The sequence below is a fragment of the Felis catus genome, chromosome D3 (genome assembly GCF_018350175.1).
Source record: "Felis catus isolate Fca126 chromosome D3, F.catus_Fca126_mat1.0, whole genome shotgun sequence".
In the NCBI taxonomy this organism is placed as follows: Eukaryota; Metazoa; Chordata; class Mammalia; order Carnivora; family Felidae; genus Felis; species Felis catus.
In genome coordinates, this window is record NC_058379.1 from 875,550 (window position 1) to 900,738 (window position 25,189).

General features: G+C 60.3%; 1 protein-coding gene and 1 long non-coding RNA gene across 4 annotated transcripts in view; one reads left to right on the forward strand and one right to left on the reverse strand.

Annotated features, from left to right (window-relative positions):
- Positions 1 to 25,189, forward strand: part of GALNT9 (polypeptide N-acetylgalactosaminyltransferase 9) — a 102,417-nt gene that overhangs the window by 1,637 nt on the left and 75,591 nt on the right. Inside the window, exon 1 of one of the 3 annotated variants that reach the window (XM_045041320.1) lies at positions 20,200 to 20,562. The exons of 1 other annotated variant lie outside the window; for it this stretch is intronic. In XM_045041320.1, the coding sequence (XP_044897255.1) occupies positions 20,322 to 20,562 (241 nt within the window). In that variant the 5' untranslated portion in view covers positions 20,200 to 20,321. Of the gene's footprint in view, positions 1 to 20,199; positions 20,563 to 25,189 lie in introns of those variants that run through there. One more of the 3 variants, XM_023241248.2, reaches the window with a different exon arrangement.
- Positions 16,286 to 19,283, reverse strand: LOC111557254. The gene is made up of 3 exons (XR_002737114.2): positions 18,878 to 19,283; positions 18,089 to 18,254; positions 16,286 to 17,813 (listed from the first exon to the last, which is right to left on the reverse strand). It is a non-coding gene; the product is annotated as an uncharacterized LOC111557254 (long non-coding RNA).

The following is a 25,189-nucleotide window of genomic DNA, read 5'->3' on the forward strand; positions in this document are numbered from 1 at the left end:
GAGGGGGGGGGGCATCGAAAGAGCTGAGGGCGTGGGACCCCAGCGGGCCTGCTGGCCCCGTGCTGCCTGGAGGCGTCCGTCCTGCGGCCGCCTGTCAGGAAGCCGCGTTGCCAGGCGGCCGCGCCAGCCCCTCCGAGAGATGGTGGCACAGCCTGTCATCTGCCCGCAGAGGCGGGAGCAGAATATTCCGGATGCAATCTTACTGTTCTTTTGTGCGGCTCCCTCCCCCGTGCCTGTCCCTCCTCTGGGGCAGGGCTGAGTAAGCAGCGTCCCTGACAGTTGCACCGGCAGCTTCGTCTGTAACTATTGCCTTTAGTCCAGGTGCCATCGCCAGTAACTAAGTATCACGTGTCGCCCCGGTGCAGTCGCCCGCAATTCGAGGAGGAGGGGAGTCACGCATCCGCCTTGCGGTTTGCAGGACCGTCTTCGAGGCACAAGCGCTTCCTGCAGGGAGCCTCCGCGGGGCGCGAGCGGTGCGTGGAGGGAGGGCGCGCCGGCCAGCTGCACCCGCGGGGCGCCCTCAGGGGGTGTCCCGGGCCTAGGCCTGGTGGCCCCGCTGAGGCTGTCCCCGGGGTGATCCGGCCAGATGTCCTGCCCTCCCTGTCCCCGTGGCTGCCTTCACCCGCACACTGTGTGACAGGACATCTGCCCGAGGGGACCGTCCCACCTGCGGTCAGAGAAACTCTGGGCTCTTCTCTGTGTAGGTGGACAGAACAGGCCACCTTGGGGTAGGGCCACCTTTGTGCGGAAGGAGTCGCTCGGGGCTGTGAACTGAGCCTCTGCGCGGGCTCCCGGGGGCGGGTAGGATGGGGCGGCCTTCAGGCCACGTGCGTTCCAGGCTCCGTGTGGGGAGGACGTGGCCACAGGCGCGTGGAACCTGGGACCTCTAAGACGGAGGCCTGTGTGGGGACGGGCGGGCGGCTGTTCTGGGAGAAGAGTCACCTCTGGACTTATTCTCACACGTGGAAGCTTTTTAGCAATTTGCAAAGACAACCTGCTTCCAGAGGCCCGAGTGAAAACGCATGGAGAGAGCGTGGGCGGGTGGAGGCACTCAGCTCAGCGTGCAGGGTCGGGGGTCACACCTGGCCGCCCCATCCCCCCGCCTCGGCCCTGCCCCAGACCCTGACCGCCCAGGGCCGCGCTGAGCATTTGCAAATCCTGATTCCTCCTGCTTCCGCCCTCTCTCTCTGACCCGACGTCAGAGGCTGCGGGACACCCGGTGCAGCACGCGTTTTCCAGATGTGGCTGTGACCCTATGAGTTTCCGTGGCTGCCGTGGCCAAGTCCCCGGTCCTGGAGGCTGTAAATGCAAGGTCGGGTGTGGGCAGGCTGGCTTCTCTGGAGGCCGCTCTCCTTGGTGCGCGGCTGGCATGTCCTCCCATGGTCGCCCCTCCGTGTCTATGTCCTAATCTTTTCTGATAAGGTCAATGCAGATCGGGGTCCACCGGGTGACCTCATTTAACGTGCTCGTCTGCAAAGACCCTGCCTCCAAACAGGTCACATACGAGGCACTGGGGGTAGGACTCCATGGTGTCTTTTGGGCAAACAGTGCAGCCCAGCACATTCCTGTTCTTCTGACCTGTGACAGTGACGGCCTCTCATGGGGGGGGGGGGGCACGTCGCTTCCCTTGGAATCCGCATGGTTCCTAGTGATAGGAAGGACCTCACGTGACCTTTGGGGCTAAGTCACACAGGTGACACTTGTCTCTGAGACCTTGGGATCTGGAACCCATTTCCCTGCCACGGGGAAGCCCGAGCGGCCCACGGACAGGCCACGAGGCGGTGGGCTGAGACCCCGAGGGAGCCCGTGCCGGTCTGCCAGCCGCGTGCACTGGCGACCGGCCCCGTCTGAGCTGCCCCAGCCGGTGCCTTAGAGATGACCCCTTCCTACTAAGTGCCCAGATGCGGATTGGTGCGCAAAGTAAATGATCGCTGCTGTTCCGAGCCGTTAAGCGGTTTGAGATGCACTGAGTGCCACCAAGCCGCCCGAGGAGGCCCAAGGGGGGCCGAGGGAGGCAGGGCTCCGTCAGCACGCTGGAGGCCGGAGAGGGCGTCTCGGCAGCTTCCTTCCCAGCTAGCACGGAGCCACAGTTTGGGACTGCCGCGAGAGCCTCCTGGGGGACGTGGACCAGCAGCCCACGAGGTCCACGGGACTGTGCGGGGACCACGCTCTGCAGCGCCTCCACGCGGCAGGGGAGGAGCGATGGTTCCCCGTGCTGGTCCCACTCAGACCGCTGCCGATTCAGCATCTGGAGCCGGGCCTGCCCCTGGGAGTGGACCTCTCCGCCCACTCAAGTTCCCGTGGCAGGGAAAGCCTCGGGGGGGGGGGGGCCCTTGGCTTGCTGTGGCCACAGCGGGCCATGTTTCCCTTACAGCGGAGAGCGGTTCAGCTCAGACTGGGTCCAGCCCCAAGGGCTCCTGTAACTCAAAGTTCAAAGACAGCCAGAGCTTCAGGCTCGGCTGTACCCAGGCGCACAAACGTATTGCCAAAGTCTTCTCTCTCCAGCTCTCAGCCCTGTCCTCTCTCGGGTTGGCTCTCTCCACGAGGTGGCCCCTGAAAGCCCGTCTCTCAATAGTGGCTGCAGAGGTCCTAGGATCACACCTGCCCTCGCCTGGCCGGGTCATGTCCCCTGTCCTGCACGTCACTGGGCCAGGGGGTGGGACGGTCATAAGCCCGCCCTGCAAGCAGATAAGGAGGCACTGACGCTGGGGGGGGGCACTCCCCAAGGGAGGCTGCGATGCTGTCACCAGCAGAAGGGACACCCACCAGGTTCTCATCAGGCAAAAGGAACGGGGGTCTATGACACAAGGGACCGGGTCAGACGCATGGCTGAGGACTAGCTAGACACAAGGGAAGACGAGTCTCCGGAGCTGAGAGCCGGTCGTCGCTGTGACCTGTGTCTGGAAGCCGCAGTCACCTCCACCTGCCGGACACGGGGGCGGGAAGAGCCCACCCCCACTGCACTGCCGCCCGGTTCTGCTCCTTCCTGGTGCACTCCTGGTGACAGCGTCCCCTCACGCAGCCAAGGACCAGAAGAGGTCAGGAGGCGCAAGGATTCTCCTTGCTGGCCGCTGGGGCCCCCTGGCCGAGCCATGCCTGAGAGCGTGTTCGTTAACACCAGGCAAGCATCCTGGTCGCTTAATTACGGCTTAATTAAAGGAGACGATCAGGAGCCAGGATAATAAAAGCCCACGGATAATGGAAACAATTAAACCGCTTTGTCCCGGGTGAGACAGAAGATGTCCTGTCTGACGAATCCTTCCTTGAAGCCGAGCTTCCTGGCTCCTCGATTTGGGCGATTCGGGTTGAAAATGGCCGCATATCCAGTTCAGCGTCAAGACCAGAGACAGAAGCTTCACTCGGCTCCGACAACTTCTCCGAGTTGGGTGTGAACCCCTTGTTCTGGGCCCGCTCCCCACGGAGGGGACCACAGAGAACCAGTCTGTTTCACCAGCGTCCGTGTGGACCGTCTGCCCGTTGATCCTTCCCTCCTTCATTCAACAAACATCTGTATCTGGAGATTTTCCAGGGAGCCTTCCAGTCCGTCAGGAAAGAAAGACATTCAGCAAATAGTCACGGGATTGCATTTCTATCAGGTTGGCTGAGAGACACAGACCTATGGGTGACGAGTGCTGAAGCGACCGTTCTCTGGCTCATGTGCGTCCGGGTGGGCCAGTTCTCAGGCCAGCCGTGGCTTGAGCACGATCTCTGACGGTGGGGGAGGCCTTCCCGGCGTCGTCCAGCTTCCTTCGTTGGATACGTCTTCTCCCTCTGCACCTGTGGGGTCCCAGGGACGGCTCTCCACCCGGGAAGGGAGGATGTCTGCCCCAGCCTTCTGGGCATCACCCTCGTCACAGTTGATTGGCCAGGATGGGTCACGTGACCACATCTTATTGCAAGGCAGGCTGGGAAATGTAGTCTTTACCTGGGGGCTGTGGCCCCTTGGTTCTGTTGCCACGTGAGGGGTCGAGAGGGGCAACTTAAGGGAGACAAAGCCTTATGGAGTGTGGTTCTGGGGGCTCGGCACGGAGGGAGCCAGGGAGATGTTAAAGTCAAGGCGTGGGTCGGAGAGGGGGGCTTGGCGAGACCCAAGGCTCTGGTCTCCACCCCGAGGCTCATCCAGCCATCCCCCAGCATCAGATTTCCTGGGTTAATACACGCGGCTTATAACGAGTGAGTTCTAGTCGGGCTGCCACCACTCCCCACACGAGCCTGGACAGACGTGGGGCCAGAGGGCCAGCTTGGAGCTGAGACCCCAGTCTCCCCACTCACGACTCCCACCCCCTCCCCTGGCCTGCACGTCTCAGAGCAGCCTGGGCAGATGCGTGTGGGGTTCTTGCCGGCCGGGGGCCCCTGATCCCGCGCAGAAGGCCCTTCACGCGGCACGCACCTGCTGCCGTGTCCTCTGCACCGACCGGGCACCACCCAGCTCACCTGTGTGCGGCCGTTCCCCCTTCCAGGGCCGTTTCCGTTCTTCCAGAATCACCAGTATCTCTCCTCCAAGAGGAGAGCCCTTGGCAACGCTCTTTCTCTCTTTCCTTCTTTTTTTGGTTTGTGTTTTTTAAAAGACTGAAGTCAAGCTGTTACGCGTCACCGCGGCATATGAGAGGAAGCACGTGTTTTCCACACACAGCTGCTCCCCATCTCAGGCCCCAGCCATGCAAAGTTTTAGAAAGTAAACACCAGTGGATCCGAGTCAGAACGTTCCAGATGGCGGGGCTGCGCCGGTGGACGCGGCTCCCGCGGAAGTTGGAACATTCCCTGCCGAGCAGAAGCTGCGCTGCGAGTCTGTCTCCGCGGAGGCCGGGCGGCTCCTGCTTCTCTCCTGCCTCTTCTCCAAAGGTTTCCCCGAGAGTCCGAGAGGAGCAGGGCCGGGCAGAGGCTCGGGGCTCGGGAGCGTGCTTGCGAGCGTGACCTGTGGGGGCGGCAGGTGCTCAGGCCAGGCCCCTTCCCCCCTCCTCGGAGGGGTGGGGCTGCAGCACGGGCCACGCAGGGCCCCACACGTTTGCCAGCGGTGGTTCCAGGAAGCCCCAAGGCAGGGCGGGGGCTCCGTGTGCTTTTAGATATGTGGGGAGACCAGACCACGTGACGTGGCCCCATTTTCACCTAGTAATTGTACGTTAGAGACCCGGGAAACGAACCACGGTTTCTGAAGCTATGTTTCACCGTTCTGTAAGATTGAGAGAATTCACGTGAGCCTGGCGAAATGCTCACCGTCCACGGCGGGAAGTGTCACCATCGTTATTTTTAGTTGGCAGTAGGTTTGGGGGCATTGAGGGGGATGAGGGGAGGGGTCCTTGGCGGGATCTTGAGACCAGACTTCAGGGAATTCTTTAGGCTCGGCCTGGCCCCAGACCGCCCTGGGGGGTGTGTGTGTCACGTAAGGTCACAAACTCAGCAAACCAGATGAATCTGAAGTTTCACCGCAGTAGAGAAAGAAGACACTCTGTCCGTGGAACCAGGTCTGTATTTCCCACGTTCCTTTGGCCACAACTGATGTTAAAGCCACGCAGCAGCAGGCAGAGAAGGGACGTGCGGGACTCAGGGACGCGGCTGCGCGGGGCCTCCGCCCCCCCCCCCCCCCGTGTCTGCTGTCCCAGGACTTGGCTCAGCGGCTCCTGCAGAGCACCCCCCACCCAGCCCTGAGTGATGTGCTCACAGACCTGTCACCGGAGAGCCTCGCACTCGCCCCCCATGCGGAACAAGGATCTCCCGGCAGCACACGGGCCGGCCTGGATCCTGCACGCGCAGGCTGCCGCCGTTTCCCGAAAGGAGGAGGGCAGGTGGACCGTGCGGGGGTCTCCCACAGCCCCTCCCACCGTGTCTGTGTCCCCGGCTCCCTGGGGCCAGCGAGAGTGCCCCCACGACTCTCCAGCGTGGCTGGTGCACTCCTCCTCCCCTCTGCGGCTCTAAGCTCAGGGGTCAGTGCGCCTCAGCCTGGACAGTGGGGGCTCACGTCCCCCTGGACATGCGAAGAACTCTGGACGACAGCCCCTGCCGGTCGTGGCCAGATGCCCCCTCGGCCCCCACGGACAGGGGCTTGGCTGACTCAGAGCCAGCCTAGGGGGCTGTGCCAACACAGGCACGCACTCCCTGATCAAGCCATGCCTGGACCCCGCCTGCCCCTCACTTCCCAGTTACAGGAGCTAATAACGTCCATTTACTCTGTTCAAGCCCGTACATGTTGGGTTTTCTGTTATTTGCCGCAAATAAAGTCTCGACCAACGACCAAATATTGACTTGGGGCATTATATCAACAAATGCAAAATATGCCAGCTGTGGGGACAGATACAACTATGAAATCTCAGAGGCTTAATACAGAGAACGTTTACTTTCAGCATTAAAAACTCATGTCACTATTCAATGTAGGTCATCGGGGCTGGTTGGCAGGTGTAGGCTCCACCCAGGCGCCTGAGGGTCCCGCGGCTCTTTCCTCCTCTGAGCGCCATGATCCTCTGTACTCGGCTGGCCATGGGGACAGAGCCCAGGACAGAGCCTGGATCCGGTCCGGGCCTGGGAGGGAAGCCCATCACTTCTGCTCCCATGCCATTGGTCAGAACTCGGTCACATGGCTGCACCTTGCAGCTGGGGAGTCTGGGAAACGTAGTCCAGCTGTGTGCCTAGCCCTGCCGCGCGACTGCACACGTCCCGGGCTTGCTTCTTGCCCAAAGCCGGGCTGATGCTCAGAGCTGGACCACAAGCCCCGGCCCCCTCTCCACCCTGGATGCCAGCTGGCTGGGCCCCAGGCTCCTCGGCACAGCCTTACCAGGCCGCATTCTACACCTGGGAGGCTTGTTGGGTTGCTAAAGGGAAGTGTGTTTTGGGAAAATCCGGTCACACCTTCGAGGAGACACTTGAAGCCTGTCAAAGGGAAGCCAGCCCACGGGGGAGCTAATGGGACAGATATTTCTAAGTGCAGCTGAAGCCGCCCCCTTTTCTCCATCCGGGACACGGGTGGCCGTCTGGAGAGGGGAGAGGAGCTTAGCAGAAAGTAATTTCGGAGGCTGGGCTGCTTCCCGATTCCCCCCCAGAATTGCTGTCTTAATCACTGCTTGTCAAGCAGGGCCACGGACCCAGAGGAAGACCATCTCTGTCAGGGGAAGCCAGGCTTCGTGCTGTTTGCCGGCATCCTGCCTCCTTCTCCAGGGGCAGACGGGGCGGGGGGCTAACCATCGGGGTAGCACAGGGGTCTGAGGCCCCAAACCCGCTTTAGACCCACACTCTTCTCACGTTACTCGTTTCTTTCTATCCCTGCCGCACCTCCTTCTTCCCTTCCACCCTGAGGGGGAGGCAGGGAAGGAAGCATTTGGACCCACGGCGCCGGAGATGCTACGTGTGGAAATACTGGCAGGCACCCGCTTGACAAACAGTCTGGGAAGGAACATACAGCAGCTGTTCTGTCAGTGGCCCTGGTCCCCTCCAGCGTCTCTCGCGCCAGGAAATGAAAGTGTATCAGAGCATGTGGAGTGCAGCCCCGCTGGGGCCTTGGGGAGGAGCACAGACGAGGGAGGGAGGAGGGAGGGAGCAGCTGCGCAGGACCAGGGGAGGGATGGAGATGCTCGGTTCGACGTGGGGACTCAGGCGTGGGGGCGCGTGGAGGGACGGGGCTTCTGGGTTCTTTTCACTCCCGTGTCATTATTTGCAGTGTCTGTGGTTCGGTCAGTCTTTGGGAGTCCGTTTCCCCGTGGCATCACCGTAACCCCTGCCTTGTTCATCCGCAGGGGCGATCGCGACCTGGCAGGAGGCGAGGTCTGAGTGAGAGCCCTTGGCCGGCTCCCGCTTGTGTCAGAGCTCTCGCCGCGGCCCGTGCGTGTGGCCTGCGGGAACAGAATCTAACGGTTCTCTCTCTCGCTCTCAAACTTTCACCTGCGGATTTTCGTGTTCATTTTATAGATGAGAAAATCCGACACTTGTCCAAGATCAGCCAGCCGGTGAGTGATGGACCTCGGATCAGCACTTCCAAAGCAACGGGAAAAGCAATGCCTGTGTGGCCGAGCCCGTCTTGAGAGGGTATCTTGGTCATTTGAGCTGAGGGAGGAGAATGGTCAGGCAGGGCTCCCTGGCAGAGGGGCTGCGATGGTTCCCTCGTCTCGCCCCTCACGCCCGCCTCTAGGGCTGTGCCAGGATGTCTGGGGAAGCCACCCCCCTCCCCTGGCCTGAACTCTCAAGGGACTGGTGCCCTTTGCGTGGCTGTGCTTGGATGGCAATCTCTGAGAACGGACCGCCTGGGTGAGGTGGGCACCAGGGCAGGGAGAGCATGCTCATCATGGTGCCCAGGACCCCAACCAGAGGACCGGCCTAGAGCCGACGGGGCGGGGGCAGGGCGGGGCCCACACCCTTGAGGGTCCACCCCTCTCTTATTCTGAGGAGGAAACTCGGTTGACAAACAGCGTGTGTGTTATCTCACTTTCCTCGCATTTCTTGGAGAAGGAAGTTGAAGCTGGGAGGATGACGTGACCTTCGAGCCCTGCGGCAGCCAGGTGGGGCCGGGGCATTTCCGGAAACATCTTCCAGGAAAGGAAACGAATACGAATATGCCAAGACTATTTTGCTCATAACGAGTGACAGAAACCCAACTGAAAATGGCAACCAGAGAAGAGTTACTGGTCACGAAAGTGGGTTCAGCTAACTGGGTGCTGGGGTTCACGCGCTTCCCAGGGTCCCTCATGTGGCCTATCCTCTGTTGGGCTCTCCGTTCTCAGCCAGGCCCCAGTCGCCAGCGAAGGTGGTCCCCATAACCTCCTCACCCACATCCCGCCGGGTGTGCAAACTTCTGGGAAAAGAGCACCATCTTCCAGGCTTACACACGCACACACACACACACACACACACACACACACAGCAACAACTCAAAGAATTGAGTCTTGTCCTGTCTTGGGTCATGTGTCCAACTTCAAACCAACCCTGGGACCGGAGGTGTGGAATATGCTAACTGACCAGATGAGCCACGGACCGTTTCTGGGTCTGGGGGTGGGGTCTGCCTCATATCAATTAAAAGATGCAGGATAGGTGGCTCCTCAGAGAAATCCCGGAGAGCAGTCTAAGAGGAGCAGAAGTGGGTGCTGGCCCAGCCGAGGAACAGGCGCGTCAGAGAAACAGATGAATGACGATCCTTCCACAGCTGGCGTGGGCCAGCCTCACCCACACATCTTTGGGCCCATGCAAGATGCGCATTCTTGACGTCGGGTTCCGACCCCCCCCCCCCCCCCCCCCGCTCGTTGGTACTACCCACAGCTCCGACCCGGTTGTGCTCACTTGTATTCTGTATAGGCCATCAGCACTTGGGTGCAGTGACAGAGCTCCCATAGGGGTTGGAGTTCAAGAAATGAGTCTGATGAGGGAGAGGGAATCTCTGTGTGTATGTGCAGTGACGGAGGTGATGGCGACGGTAATGGAGGTGATGGTGGTGGTGGTGATGATAATTATCATGATGAAGAGGATGATGAGGGTGATGATGATGGTGATGATGATGGTGATGGTGATTAGGATAGTGATGATGGTGATAGTTAGGGTTATGATGATGATGATGATGGTGATGGTGATTGTGGTGATAGTGATGATGATGGTGGTGGTGATGGTGATGATGATGATGATGGCGACGGTAATGGAGGTGATAGTGGTGGTGGTGATGGTGATGATGGTGATGATGATGGTGATGATGATGATGATGATGATGATGGTGATGATGGTGATGATGATGGTGATGATGGTGATGATGATGATGATGATGATGGTGATGCTGCTGCTGCTGATGATGGTGATGATGATGCTGATGATGGTGATGGTGATGATGGTGATGATGATGGTGGTGGTGATGATGGTGAGGATAGTGATGATGATGGTGATAGTGATGGTGATGATGATTGTGGTGATGGTGATGATGATGGTGATGGTGATGGTGATGATGATGATGGCGACGGTAATGGAGGTGATAGTGGTGGTGATGGTGATGATAATTATCGTGATGAAGAGGATGAAGAGGGTGGTGATGATGGTGATGGTGATTGTGGTGATGATGGTGGTGATGATGATGATGGCGACGGTAATGGAGGTGATAGTGGTGGTGGTGATGGTGATGATGGTGATGATGGTAACGATGGTGACAGTGATGGTGGTGATGGTGGTTGCACTTTGTTCCCGGCGTAGAATAACTGACGAGGAGTCAGGGGTCTAAAAAAGGGATTCCAAACTTGCAAGTGCAGAGACCAGGGAAGTAAAAGACGTGCCTGATGTGGGCCAGATGGGAAACGTGCTCCCAGAGGGAGCACTGCTTGCTCAGCATTCTCCACTTTTCCATGAGGAAACGGGGGCACATCTGTGGCCACACTTCTCAGCACTTCTAGAGACACCCCAGGTCCTGTGAAATGTGAACCGTTCCGATTTCCAAATATTGGCAAAGGACTCAAGGTTTTGAAGCGAGTGTTGGTGGGCTCAAGAAAACAGACGAACTGGGGCTACTCGAAAGCGTCTGTGAGCTGGAGCGCGGAGCAGGACGGACAGAACAAAACGCGAGGGGCCTTGGGAGCGAGACCGTTAGCCTCCGCCAGCCTCGTCCCGGAAGGCGGGTCAGGGTCTCTCCCAGGGCTCCGGCCCCCGGGGTCTCTGCCTGCTTCCCAGGCTGTCTGCCCTCCGTCTCCAAGGCCTGGGCTCCACCGGGCCCGGGGGGCACCCCGGCCCTCCCTGGCTGGGTGGGAGCTGCAGCAGGCCGCTGTGCAAAGCGTTTGACGCTCGAACTAAACTGGGGCTGGTTTGGGAGAGCCCGGCTCCACAGAGGCCGGTAATGGCAGCTGCGGGAACATTTACACAGAGAATTAACGGAAGGCTCGGAGGCTGCGTTTAAGGAGAGATCTTGGGATTTTCACCACGAGGTGCTCTGAGAGCCCCCCAGGCCCTCGAGAGGATAAAAGGAGACAGAGCCTCAGGAAGGGCCCTCCCCCCGTGGGCCAGGCTGGGAGCGAAGCCACCTCCCTCGGCCTCGGCCACCAGGTGACCTGGAGGGACAGCCGGCACCCAGGACTCCACACGGAGCGCTGTGGTTTCTGCAGCCGACACCTGTCCCTTCTGCTTCTGGTGACCACACCCGTCCCTCTCTGTGTCTGTCTCTCTGTCTCTGTCTCCCTCTCTGTCTCTGTCTCCCTCTCCCTCTCTCTCTGTCTCACTCTCTGTCTCCGTCTCCCTCTCCCTCTCTCTCTGTCTCCCTCTCTCTCTGTCTCCCTCTCTCTCTGTCTCTGTCTCCCTCTCTGTCTCCATCTCCCTCTCCCTCTCTCTCTGTCTCCCTCTGTCTCTGTCTCGCTCTCCCTCCCTGTCTCCCTCCCTCCCTCTCTGTCTCTGCTCCCTCTCTGTCTCCGTCTCCCTCTCCCTCTCTCTCTGTCTCCGTCTCCCTCTCCCTCTCTCTCTGTCTCCCCCCCTTGTCTCTGTCTCCCTCTCTGTTTCTGTTTTCCTCTCCCTCCCTCATAGACGGCTGATGTGGAATGCAACAGAGCAGCCAGGAAGAACCCCAAGATCTCCGCGAGGTCGGGTGACAAACCCGTCCAAACGTTGACGCTGAGACCTGACCCAGAGGGGCCCCCGAATCAGACCTCCAGGGAGCTGCCTCCTCCGTGGGTGCTCGTGACCTCTCCCCGGGCCCTGAGCGCCGAGGCCAGGCTGCTTCCAAGGCCCCTCGCGCCTCAAGATGACGGTCTCCGCGAGGCAGACGGCAAATCCCCGCGAGCAATTTCCTTTGGTGAAGTCGTTAAGAAAATTATATGCAGTGCTGAAATTATATAACTGTTATTACAGCTTGTTTAAAAATTATTTGGATTTAATTGATCAATTAGATTAAATTATATAGTCGTGAGGTTGGCACAGGCCCAGGCCAGAGCTCACGGGATCTGATGAGCCCACGCTTCCGGCCCCAGAGACCTTGACGCCGGCTCAGATTTATTTTTGAAAACGAGGCTGTTGCAGGTTATTCGGGATGGTTTGTTTAAACCGGCGTGCCCGTGGTGCCCGTCTGCCCCCAAGGCCTCACCCCCGGCAGGGGCGCAGACCAGGCGGCACCTGCAGACGGTTCTCCTCGCCTGCCTGCTGACCTGCTGGGTCCCCGCTGTCGTCTTTGTGTGCTGATGGGAAACTGCGCCGCTGGCCCGAGGGCCCGCCCGGTCAGAGGCTCACCGCGGCACCGTCCCCTGGGGCAGAGCCTGGGACACGGGACCGCCTTGGCAGGTCCTGACACATCACGGCGGCCCCCCCAGGTGCAGGCAGCGCCCCCTGCCCTCGGAGGCCGAGTGTGAAGGGGAGGCACAGAAGTGGGAACAGGAGCCCCGCCTTCCCGAGCTGAGGACCCTCACGCACGGCGGGATATGGGGGCTCGGCCAGGGCGCGGGGGGCGCGGGGGCCGTGACGTCCGAGCTCGTCGTAAGCAGGGGCGAGTTGTGCAAGAACCGGGAAGCTGCCCCTCCGAGGCGCCTGGGAGCCGCGGGTGAAGGTCGGGGCGCCCGCGGTCTTCTTCCAGACACTCGGTCGCACACGGTTTCTGTGTCAGGCAGGGCGCTGAGCAGGTGGGGGGGGGTCTCAGCCCTGGAGGAGCTGGGGTATCCCTTCATCTACTGTCACAGGCTCACGGGGGCCCCCGGCTGGTGCTGGGACGCGTCGCAGAGTGAGTTGACCCCGCCCTCTGGACCGGGTCTCCCCAGCCAGGTTCTCGGGGCGGGGGGCGTGGGGGCTGACGGTTCCCGCGGGAGAGGACAGCCAGGAGCACGGCTGCCCCTGTGCCGTCCCGGAAGGCGCTGCACGATGTCTGATTTACGAGGAATGTGTAAATGTGGTTTGGGAACAGCTTGCTCCTTCATACTAAATAAAATGGAAAGGCGGCGGTGGGGGCGCCTTGCCTGCAAGCCCTCTCGTGTGTCCCAACGACCGCCATAAATCTCTCTGCGAGACGGCTTTGCTTTGTGGCCTGTCTCTGGGGAGGTCAGCGAAATAGCAGAGTCGGAGAGGGACCTCCACTGCAGGGGGTGGGGGGTGGCCTGGGTCCCGAGCACCCCCTCCTGCCGCTCTCAGTTCCCGAGCGCCGAGTCCCTGGGAAGTAAAAGTCCTTCTGTGATTCCAGAGGAGACCACGCCTGAGGACGAACAAGCCATCTCCTGGTACAACTGGGGTTTTGTGCTATTATGGAAGATTCTGTTAGCAAGCAGCAGGGACCCAGCCCACAAGCTGGGTTATCCCAGCTTGGGTTATCACAAGCTGGTTAACCAAAACAAAAAATGTATTGATTTATGTAGTGGGGATCGTATGATGGACCCAGAGCTTCAGGCACAGCTGGATCCAGGGGCTGAAATGATGTCCTCGCAATCCACCCCTCTGTGTCGGGGGCAGATACTGTCTTTATTCTCGACAGCTATGCTCTATAAAGTCACTGCGAATCCTAGAGCAGTGGATACTAAATCATAGCTCCTAGGGGAAAAACCAGGATTAGATTCCTATTAGCTTCTGGTTGCATCAATTTTCATTAATTAAAAATTTTTTTTCAATGTTTGTTTATTTATTTATTTATTTATTTATTTATTTATTTATTTATTTATTTATTTATTTATTGAGAGAGAGACAGAATGAGCGTGGAGGAGGGTCAGAGAGAGGGAGACACAGAATCGGGAGCAGGATCCAGGCTCCAAGCTGTCAGCACAGAGCCCGACGCGGGGCTCGAACCCACGGACCACGAGAACACGACCTGAGCCGAAGTCGGACGCCCCACCGACTGAGCCCCCCAGGCGCCCCTAGAGACACCTTTTAAATCTACACTGTTGATTCAGTAACGTTGACCTCACGGCCAACAACTCCAGGGTCGCAGCTCCGCGCAGAGCAGGTCTGAAGGGCCCCCGCCCGGTGCCAGCCTGAGCCCGGACCCTGCGGTGAGGCTGAAGGAGGGGTGGCCCCGCCAGACAGCCCCCTCAAGAAGGGGAGCCCCGGCCGTCCCCCCCGCCGCACTCTCCTGGGGTTGCTGTGGGGAGCAAGCAGACACGTGCTTTCGGAGCAGCGTCTGTGTGTTTATGCACAGTTACAAAACAGAACCGTGTTGAAGAGAACGTGGGGGCTGTGCCTTCAGGTCCACGATGGAATATTACTCAACTTCTAGAAAGAGGGGACTTGTGCCGTTTGCCACACTCACGGACAGCCTTGAGCGACGTTACGCTCCGTGGACTAAGCCTGAAGGACCAGGACTGCGCGGCCTCATATGTGAAATCTGAAAAAGCCAAGCTCACGGAGGCAGAGGAGGGCAGTGGGGGCCAGGGGCTGGGGGCCGGGGGCCAGGGAGAGGCGGGTCGAGGGGCACACGTCCAGCTGTGGGTGAGTTCTGGGGGTCCCACGTCCGGCACGGGGACCGCAGGGACTGGGACTGCATTGTGAACTTGAAATCCGCCGAGGGCCACCTCCCTTATTCTCCTGCACACACAGAGAGGTGACTACGCGGGGAATGGGTGCCGTTGCCGGGATCCGTCCAAGACGTATCACGTCGTCACGCCCTGCCTCTTAAACACCTACAATCGTTATTACACCCAATAGAGCTAAAATATGGAGATCTTATTCTGCGATTGTTCTGAGGCCACTTCCTCCGGCTGTGACCACGGCACCGACACCGGCCAGAGCTGCCCGGCTTGTCCCCGGGGGGAGGAACCTGCCTGGCCGTCAGGCTTCGCCTGCGTGCTAGCCGTCGGACAGGCCGGGCCGTTCTGTCCTGGGGGTCCGGGGGCTGGCGGCCCAGCGAGAAGCCCCCAGACAGGAGCGGGGCTGCCCCGGACGCTGCCTGCCCGATGGGGGCGTGGGGGTCTCCGTCGGCTCGGACAGGGCCTCACGAAGTCCGGGCGGTAAACCCACAGGGAGCCACGGTCCCCGGAAACCACGAGGAGTGGATTTTCAGGTCCTGCTGGGAAACCTGTCAAGGGACCCAGACAAAGGAGGGCAGGCCTGAGAGTCGAGGGAAATGAAAACCATTTTGATGGCTATTTTTTCCTCTGACAGAAGGCAGAGCGTCCAGCCGAAATGTTCTCTGTGAGCTTTGAGCTAATTCCCCCTCCAGCAGACAGGGAAATCAAAGCCCTCTCTCGGCCGCTGCTGGTGACTTCGTGTCCCTAACGTGCTGCCCTTCGGGGGTGCCGGCTGCCTTTGAGGAGGCCCAGACCCAAGGTCGTGCCACTTCCCGGCCTGCCGGCAGCAGGGACCCCGCACGGGGCCTCCCGTCCTGGTCCTCCCTGGGCCCCAGACACGGGGCGGGGCCCATGCCTTCCTTGCCCGGTCCCCGCAGTCAGGTGGCCTGGAAACGTGGCCGCCCGGTCAGGTGCAGGTGGCAGTCTGGTGCCACCAGGTGGGGGTCCTGCGCTTGGGACGCCTTCAGACCTGAGGTTTGCTTCCAAGCAGCAGAACCGGGAGGGAGGACGGCAGCCCCGGGGCCGTCACTGCCTCCGTTCAATCCTGGCCGTGCCCCACTGATCTCGCGATGTCTCTGAGACGCCCCCACCTCACCTGCACACGCCCCCCACGGCCAGACACACACGCACACACACGCATGCACACTCCCCCTCCCCCCCCCACCCCCCCGAGCACATTCTCATCTGGGCACCACCTCTCCTCCCCTTGACCTGCTGGGACCTGCCTGGCCTCCAGATTTGGACGCCCCTCGCCCTCCCTGACGTCCAGCACACCGTGAACCGCATCACCCGCCCGGGACTGACATGCCCGTCGGCAGAGGTAGTGGCCTGTGGGCCACCGGCTGCCACGCAGGGGCGTCTGGCAGGGGGTCTGTGGTGACGAACAGAGCACAGGCATCTCTGTTGACTCTGTGGGGCCACTAAGGTCAGACTGGTGGCCTATGTCAGAGTCAGGAGAGAGGGGCTCAGAGCCGGGGTTCTGGGTATCATTGGCCACTGCTTTGTCTGCAGCGCGGGTCCGAGCCGCGGATGGGGTTTCCAGAGGGCAGTTACTGAGCGAGAACCGTGCTGGCGCAGCGTCCGGCCGGGGCCTCCAGAATGAGAAACTGCCTCCACGCGGGGTCTCGACTCTCCGTTCCTGGCTCGGGGATGTGAGGCAGAGGCCGAAACATGGCTCCTCGGTGATCTGGTGGAAACCGGGTTCCCTACAGTCTTTGCTTGCATTAGGATTCTCTGCTATACGATGGTTGCATTAGATTCTATTTTTTTTTTTAAGTTTATTTTGAGAGACAGAGAGAGAGAGGGAGACAGACTGTAGGGGGAGGGGCAGAGAGAAAGGGAGAGAGAATCCCAAGCAGGCTGCAAGCCCTGAGCTGTCAACACAGAGCCCGACGCGGGGCTCGAACCCACGAACCGCGAGATCATGACCTGAGCCGGAGTCGGACGCTTGTCCGACTGAGCCCCCAGGCGCCCCTGAATTCTGATGTGATAAAGGTCATGCCTCACTACCCTGCACAGCCTGGTATCTGGGAGTCGGGGTGAGTTTGGAGCGAACTCCCGATTGGCTGGAGGGCTGCTGTGCAGATCATGGCGTTTTCACCAAAGTACACGGAAGTCTGCTCCTACCCCCGCTGTTCTGCCTGCGGAGTTTGCGTGATACTTTCCAGCCAGTACGTGAGAGTGGAAGTGGCAGGTGCCACGTCTAGGCTGGGCACTTAACGGCCAGTACGAGGCCCTCCTAGGCTCTCCCTCGCTCTTCGGCACAGCCGTCGGGACATTCGAGCTGCTCTCTGAAGGCTGGTCCCGTGGCGTCTGGTCGGGGACACGTGGCGTGTGTGAGAAGTGGCCTCGCATCGTCGCGGCACGTGAGACTTGAGGATTGCTTGTTACTGCAGCAGAACCCGGCCTGTCCTGACTGATGCGTGAGACGGGAAACAGAGGCTCGATTGCGAAAGAGAAACGCCCTTCTCTCCGTGAGACGCGAGAGACCCACTTTGGGGTGTGCCGAACTTCAGCTTGGAGCCCAGTCTGGGACCCAACTTGTGGCCCAGCTCGGAGGGAATTCTGTTCAGATCTGAGTGCTGTCTCAAGGCCGAGCTCTCGGCACAGTGTGACTTCTTTGACATTAAAGAGCCTGGCATTTCCCTAAACTGGTGTTAGTTTACATTCCACGGCCCCCGTCTTCCTGTCGCCTGTGCCAACAGTGTCCCCTCAAGGTCTGGTTCGCACCACTCCCCCAGGACCCGTCGATGCCGTCCCACAGGACACCTGTGAGACCCGGTGGGCTTGTCCTGTACCGGCAAAGGGCACTCTGGCCCTCAGACCCGCTCAGGGCTCCTGGAGGGCTGTCTGCCTGTCCAGGGACACCCCTGGAGGCTGGGGCTCTGTGGCGGAGGGAGGGGTGCGTGGGCAGTGTGCACGTGTACGTTCTCAAGCACAGCTGCCCCGGAGTGGCTTTGCTTCTTCCACGGTCACTGCCTCCCACCCACGTTATTGTGGTACCCCTCCTGGTGAGCATTCGGTGTGACTGCACATCAGACGTGGTTTGCTGGGCTGTCGGATCGGATGCACCCCCTCTCTGCAGCGTACCCCACATCTTCAACGTGCTTGTATCTCAAATGAAATATTTAGCCAAATACTGATACGTAGCTTGGATGTACCGTTTCCTGATAAATTTCAGAACGCAGTACAGTGTATTTACATGAACAAAATAATGTTTTCTCCTGCAAAACCACTTTAGCATCACTTTCAATAAACATATAATGAAAAGTACTTGATTTTTTTTCGTGAGCGACAGAGGCTGATAAATCTGATTCTGGAGCCAAATTGTCTGGGCTTGAATCCCGGAAATTCTTTGCCATCCACGTGACCTTGGGCGAGGCACTGGCCCTCTTGGTGACTCAGTTTCTACATATGTAAAATTAGACGATACCAACTTACGTGGTCATGTGGTTGCTGTCCGTCTTAATCTGTTAACAGCCATAAAGGAACCAGAAGAGTGCCTGGGAAAAATCTTACCACTGTGTAAATGTTAGCTTTTTGTATTATTATTCTGAAAGCTATCCTTGTAAAATTGGGGAACATCTTACAACATGGCATTTTATAAACAGAAAAATACAGTATTTCCTAAGAAGGGACATGGGATTGGCTATCTATCAAAAACAGACCAGTGTTTATCAAACCTGCTGCATCGTGAGACTCTCCTGGAGTGATGATTAAAAACTGAATTCTCAGGCTCCTCTCGGAACAACTGATTTATACGGTAAACACCCCGTAGACAGCTGGCTGCAAGGCCCAGGAGCGGCTCCTTCCTGATGGTGGTCCTCTGACTTTCTTGAGACAAATGTCCTGAGAAAGAAACGATAGTTTTGATGAGGACAAGGAGAAATGGGTGTTTTCACTCTCACCAGATTCTACCAGGAGGCACAAAATGTTCAAGCTGGGTAGGCTGGCCTGCCTGAGGTCAAGAAATGTGCGTCGGAGAAGAGAGTAAGACAGGACACGGGGCTTCAGGGAGCTCTTTCCGGACCAAGAGCCAGAAAACCGTAATGTCCCCTGACACACAGATACACAGAATGCACACAAGTGCACACACAGAGATTCTCCACGGACACACACAGAGACGCACACAAATGCTCACGCCCACGGACACACACAAATGCACATGGACACACAGAGACACAGAAATGCACAAGCACATGAACACACACAAATGCACACACACGCGGACACACACACGGACACGCACAAGTGCACACGCACAGGGACACACATAGAGACACAAATGCACAGGCACATGAACAAACACACGGACACACACAAATGCACACACAGGTACACAGACACGTGTACACACACAGCCAGAGCTCCCTGAAGCCCCGTGTCCTGTCTTACCCATCTATGTATATTGGGGACCCAGCACCAAGTTAGCTCTTAAAAAATGTTCCATCATTTATCCATTCAACAAATACCTACTGAGCAGCAGGACGTGCATGGAGCAGACAGGAACCTCTGCCTGGGGGTGCTCACAAGTTCCCTGGGGGGGCGTGTCTTTCCCTGTCATGGTCCAGCTGTCTTGTCTGTAAAAATGCGGGTGTGGGGCTAGATGTGAGGTGGGGGCAGCCAGGTTTGCTCTCCCCTGAGGTCTGGGCACCGGGACCGGAGAACCTGACGCCTAGGGATCTGCGCCTTTTTTCTGTTCCTGGTGGGTTTCCAGGTTCAGCCTGGTGGGGACCCCGGTCCCGCTGAATCTCAGGCTCGGTCCGGCGGTCCTTGAACTCTCCTCCTCCCAGCCCTTAGCGCCACAGAGGGGGAGGGGAAGGAGGCCCGGAGTTGATTCAGTTTGGCCTAGGGAACCGGGGAGACCAAGCAGGTGGCTCTGACCCTGCCGCCCGCCCTCCTCCCTACAAAGGCACCTCCCACCCCCACCCCAGGCCCGTGCACGCAGACATCACGGCCTTGACCAGGCATTCCCCAAGGCCCCTCTTCCTGGGGTCAAGTTTGAGGTTTTGAGTCTGGGGCGAGGGCTCTGGGAAGGAGGGTCCGCGCGCAGCAACCGCCCCCCCCCCCCACCGCGTCCGCGCTGCCCTTGGCGCGGGCGTCCAGAGCGCGCGGCCCCGCCCCGCCCCGCCCGCCAGGCCGGCCCGCTCCGGGCAGCGGGAGCTCGTCCGGGACCCTGCGCCCCGCGAGGTGGCCGGGGGCGGTCCCGGCGGGGGGGCGGTCCCGGCGGGGGGCGGGCGCGGAGGCCCCGCGTGCATGCTGATGAGCTGGGCGGCCGCGTCACTCCGCACCGGCGCCGTGGCTGCGGGGCGGGCAGGAGCCGCACGGCCGCCGGAGCGCCCGCCCGGCCCGCGCCTCCCTCGCGTCTCCCGCCCGCCGCGCCCCCCTCCTTCCCCCACCCCCCGGGCCGGGGCCGCGCCCCTCTGCGGACGATGCCGGCTGCCCCCTGCGCGCGCGGCCCCGGGCAGCCCCTGCGCGCGGGGAGCCCGGGCGGCGGCGGCCGGGCGCGCTGAGCGGGCGCGGGTGGTGCTGAAGGGACAGCTCCCGGGCGCGGGCGGCAGAGCGCGCAGTCAGCCCGCAGCCCCCCGGCCCGCAGCCCCCACCCCCTGCTACAGCCCCCCGCCCCGCCCGCAGCCCCGGGCCTCCCCCCCCCAACCCCGTTCCCCCGGCCTACAGCCCCCGGCCCCTGGCCGCAGCCCCCCTGCCGCAGTAGTCCCCCCACCCCCCACCCCCACCCGCCCGCGCCCTTCCCCCACCGCGCCCGCAGCCCCCGCCCACAGCACCCCCCCGCGGCCCCGCGGTCAGCCGGGCTGGCTCATGGTCCCCGAAGCGGCGGGCCGGGCGGAGGCTCCTGCGGCCGCTGGGCCCACGGGGATGCCCCGCGGGTGAGGCAGCCCCCAGCTTCCAGCCGCGCTCATGGCGGTGGCCAGGAAGATCAAAACTTTGCTGACGGTCAACATCCTGGTGTTCGTGGGCATCATCGTCTTCTCCGTGTACTGCCGCCTGCAGGACCGCTCCGAGGGGCTGGTGCAGACTGTGCGCAGCACCGACCGCCGGGTGCGCAGCCGGCACGCCAAGGCGGGTGCGCTCGCCGACCGCGAAGCCATCCTGGAGCGTCTGGACCACCTGGAGGAGGTGGTCTACAACCAACTGAATGGTGAGCCCGGGCAGCGTCCCTCTCGGGACAGAGGGGCTGGTCAGAGGGACCGGAGGGCAGGGAACCGTCCCCAGTTCTCTGGACACCGCACTGTGTCCCGGCCACTGGAGCCCACACCAACCCCAGGGGCCTGATGGCCCCCGCAGGGGCTGGGGTCAAACTCCTTCCGTGCTACTTCTGGAGGAGGCTGGGTGGGAGGCGGATAAGGAGGAGAAGGGCTCCCTTAGCAGAGAGCGGTGGCCTGGGTGGCCACTCATTCGTGCACGCACCCTGTGGACACTTGAGAGCCCTCCCCATCAGCCCACATGTGACGTCTCCAACTTACTCCCTGAGAGAACTTGAGAGAACTTCTAATGAAGCTCTACGACTTGCTTCAAGAGCAGGCAGTGCCCAGGTCGGGGGGTGAGGGGCAGGTTCTGCTTTTCCAGCAGCTGTGGGGGCGGGGGGCCCTCGCCTGCCGTCACCCCTCTCGCTCCTGGAAGACGCGGGCACCGGAGGGAGGGTGGTGCCGCCCTTCGTCGGTTGCCGGCGTGGTGTTCCTTGACGCCGGTGGGGAAAGGTGCCTCCCTATGACCCCGGGCCTGTCCGGCCTCCCGTCCTGGGGACACCTGGGGCTCCCTCCAGACAGTGTTGCTGTGGGACAAGCATGAGGCCCGGGGGGCCGGCGCCTCGCAGACAGATTGAGTCAGGGGTGCGGCAGGGGCTTGGCAGGTGTCAGTCACCTGGACGGACCCTGGACCGTGGTGCGTGGGAGCCCACAGTCCTTGGACTCTTCGTCAGCAAGCCCAGCGTCAGCGCGACGGAGGGTCAGTGTGACTGAGGGTCAGGGCCGCTGGCCGCAGCTGGGAGGAATGGGTGTTTTCCACCTTGGGAGGCAGGGGGCCGAACACAGTGGGTGCTGGTCCCTGGTCGGTCTCTGTGCTGAGGTACGAGGAGGAAGGACAGAAGTTTGTGTGTTTGCCTCATTAGTGGGCTTTTTCTGCCTGTTCTGTGCTGTCCTGCAAGTGAGCCAGCAGCTCCGCCAGCCTGGTCGGGAGGCATCGGCAGCAGGCTCTGGGTGGAGGTGTCGGGCCTGCACCGCCGGGGGTCTGCTCCAGCTCCCTGCCCGCGGGAGGTCGGGGGGCTTCTTGGCCTTTCCTTCGGGAGGGCACCCTGCGACCCAGGGGCTCGGTGACAGCTGGGATGAGGGGACCGTCCGCAGCCTCCCTCGCTGTCTGGGAGGCAGCCAAGCATCCTTCTGGCCTCCCAAGTGCCCCCTCGCCACCCCCCCCACCAGGACCCATGGCTCTCCCCCAGAGGTGCCTTTCACGAGGGAGCCGTGTGGCTTTTCTGATCTCTCCCACCGAGCCGCAGCCACGAGGGGAGAAAAGTTTAGTCCAACTGCCACTGCTGTTCCGATGTTGTGGTTCATCCTCCGGAAGAGCCGTGCCCCGTGACAGCACGTAGCTTTACTGAAGTGTATTTGCCAGGGAGTTATGGTCTGTTTTATGGGGAGAGCCGGAGGATTATATAAAAACATTGGCAGCACGTCGGGTTGTGTAACATCGCGACGGCCGGCTCAGCACCGTGGGCTGTTCTCACCTCGCCCTTCAAGGTGAGAAGAAGCCAGGGTTCTCGGTGGCAGAGAAGCCCAGGACCTCTGACTGACCTTCCCGACGCTAGCGGGACAAGGGGAAGTGGTTCGGGAACGCGAGTGTCACCCCCTTGCTGACCCCGGCCTCCCCCGTGTCCCCAGTTCCCCTCTCCCCTTCCTCCACTCTTCACCCACCTTTCTCCAAATGTGCCACCGGCTCTCTCTCTGTCTGCCTCCCTCTCTCCGTCTCTGTCTGTCTGTCTCTGTGTCTCTGTCTCTCTCCCTCTCTCTCTCCTTGTGTCTCCCTATCCCTCTCCCTCCCTCTCTTTGTCCCTCTCTGTCACTGTCTCTATGTCCTTGTCTGTCTCTTTCTCTCCCTGTCTCCCCTCCCTGCTCTCCTCTGATGAGGCTCTTACACCCCGCTTCGAGGCCGTGTACCCCACAAGGTGTCCCACCCAGGAGTCACTCAGCATTTGTTCTTGGAAATGACGAGACAGACAGTGCTTCCCTCATCCCAGGCTGGTCCCTAAGGAGGGGCCGCTACAGGGTTGACATTTGCTCACGAGAAGCCATTTGAAAGCAGTGCTTAGCCCTCCAAATGGGTACCGACTCCCGACTCCCCGTGTGAACGGACACTGAAGAACACGGGGGGCGGGGGCGGTGCTCCCCATGGCTGCCTGTCCGCTTCAGATTCAGGAAATGTAGAGGAAATAATTCCTGGGAGTCTCCACCGAGTGTGGAAAGGAGAGGAAGGAATCCAAAGAAAATGACGTATCACTTATATTTCCTCTGCCCTGACTGCCTCCTGGAGACGCCTCTCCTGGCTCAGAGGGGCTGGTGGGAAGGAAGGGGTGTCCCAGGAGTGGGGCCGGGAGGCAGGACATTCTTCCCACACCCTTTCTTCAGCCGCTCTGGTGACCTTTCCTCAGGATGTCCTGTGGACCTCAGCAAAGACCTGACAAATGGTGTACATAGATCCAAATTCACAGGACCTGGGAGAAAATATTCTTTAAGGAAATGCAATGTAGTCACATCCTGTATGTGCATGCGAGTTGCTTCTAAATTCAGTGCTCAAGGCAAGAAAAAAAATGCGTATAGCCAGAAATCATCCTTCTGGATATCTTAAATCACATCCATGGTTCTGTGGGTACGACTGGCACAGGGAGTCTCATGAACGCGGTGTCGGGGAGGGAGCCTCTAAGCTTGGTGGCAAGAGGGAGGGAGATGTCCCCAGTCGGCCGCCTGGTGTGCAAGCCAGCCCCTGGGGGATGGGAAGGGCAGGAGAATTCTCCCGTGCTCCGGCCACATCGGGCGGCTCTCTGTTGTCGTGGGCGTGACCCAGGTGAAGGCAGTCACCTGCCAGCAGACCTCGGACCTCGTGTGCAGCGAGGCCGGGCCTCCTCCCTGCACAGGGGAGGCCACCCACCACCCAGCCGCCCTGCTCCTTCCTGCCCCCCCGACGGGATCTTCCGACCCCTGGGGCCACGGTTCTGGGCGGAGCTGGGCCGGGAGCTGCCAGCTGTGGGGGGGCCGGCTGCTTTGGAGGGAGGTGCTTTCTAACGTGCAGAGTGCACGCGTCAATCCCTCCACCCCGACCCACCGCCGCCCAAACCCTGCAGTCGCGGGTCAAAGCGTGGGCCCGCTGTGTGGACGGCACACGAGAGCCCGCCAGAGAGTCCGGCCAGCTCTGCCCGCGCCCCGGGCCACTCGCGCTCGTCTGGGGAAGAGATGGTTTCGACGCTGCTCCCTCTCGAGCTCCAGCAATGCACGCGTGACCGGCTCCGTCTACACGGTATTTGTGGATGACGCCGGCCCTGACTCATCTGAGGGATTTTGTCTGTTTTACCCGCGCGCGGCTCTCACACCGGGGTCTCCGGCCGCGTTGTGTGTGTACCTAGTGCTGTGGAGACGTTTGTGGAATGAGCGAGTGAGCGGACCTTCCACTAAACCATTCATTGCTTTTGCATAAAGTAAATGTATTTAAAAACACAGGTGCACATCAGCACCACACCCACGAGCAGAGGGGACCAAGCGACGATGACGAGACCGTGTGGGCCGTGAGGTCCACGGGGCTCTGAGCCCAAGCCCGCTCTCTCTTCCTGAAACGGGAGATTCTCAAGTGAAAGACACGTGCAGGGACATATTAGCATGAAACCAAGACTCTCTCCTTGGAGAGACGGGTGATCCAGACCGTCTGGAAAAGGGAATCTGTCTCATGGTGGGAGTCGGTGTTATTCAACCCTATGTCCTCCTTTTCCCCCAAATCCTGTCCGGATTGTGGGTCCTTCCAGGACTGTGGCTGTGCCTTGGGAAGCCTGGTCTGTGGCAGACTGTGTCCCGAGGGGAAGCGGGTGGTCAGGGGCTAAGGGGCGCATGCCCACTGCAGCGGGGTCCCAGATTTCTGATCAGGAGGCGAAAAGCCTACCGACAATCTGAGAGCGCTGAGGTTTTTTTTTAAATCTTTTTTTTAATGTTTATTTTTGAGAGAGAGAGAGAGAGAGAGAGAGAGAGCGCATGAGGGGGCAGAGGCAGAGAGAGAGGGAGACACAGAATCCGAAGCAGGCTCCAGGCTCCGAGCTGTCAGCACAGAGCCCGACCCGGGGCTCGAACTCACGGACCGCGAGATCACGACCTGAGCCGAAGTCGGACGCTTAACCCACTGAGCCACCCAGGTGCCCCGTGCTGCGTTTTAATAATAAAACCCTAGTTGAGCTGCACAGAGGCTGTCGGGGTGGGGGTGAGGTCGTGATGCTGTATTTTTACCCAACGTTTGCCCTGGGCCTGTGGCCGCAGATGACACACGCACAGAGGTGTGCCTGTCTTCCACTGTGGTGTCTGCCTTAGCGATCGGCAGATATCACGGCCGAGAAGCTGAATTTGGGGAGGCTGTCCCAAGATTCCCCACCTGCTCTGAATGGTAGGTGGTCAGAACGTGCTCTCTGCCCCTCGGAGGCCCGGCTCAGGGTTTCAGAGGCTCTGCTAGAACAGAAGCCACGTGAGGCCCTGATGGTCTCACCGCCCCCCCCCCCCCCACCTACTGTTTGCGTCACGAAA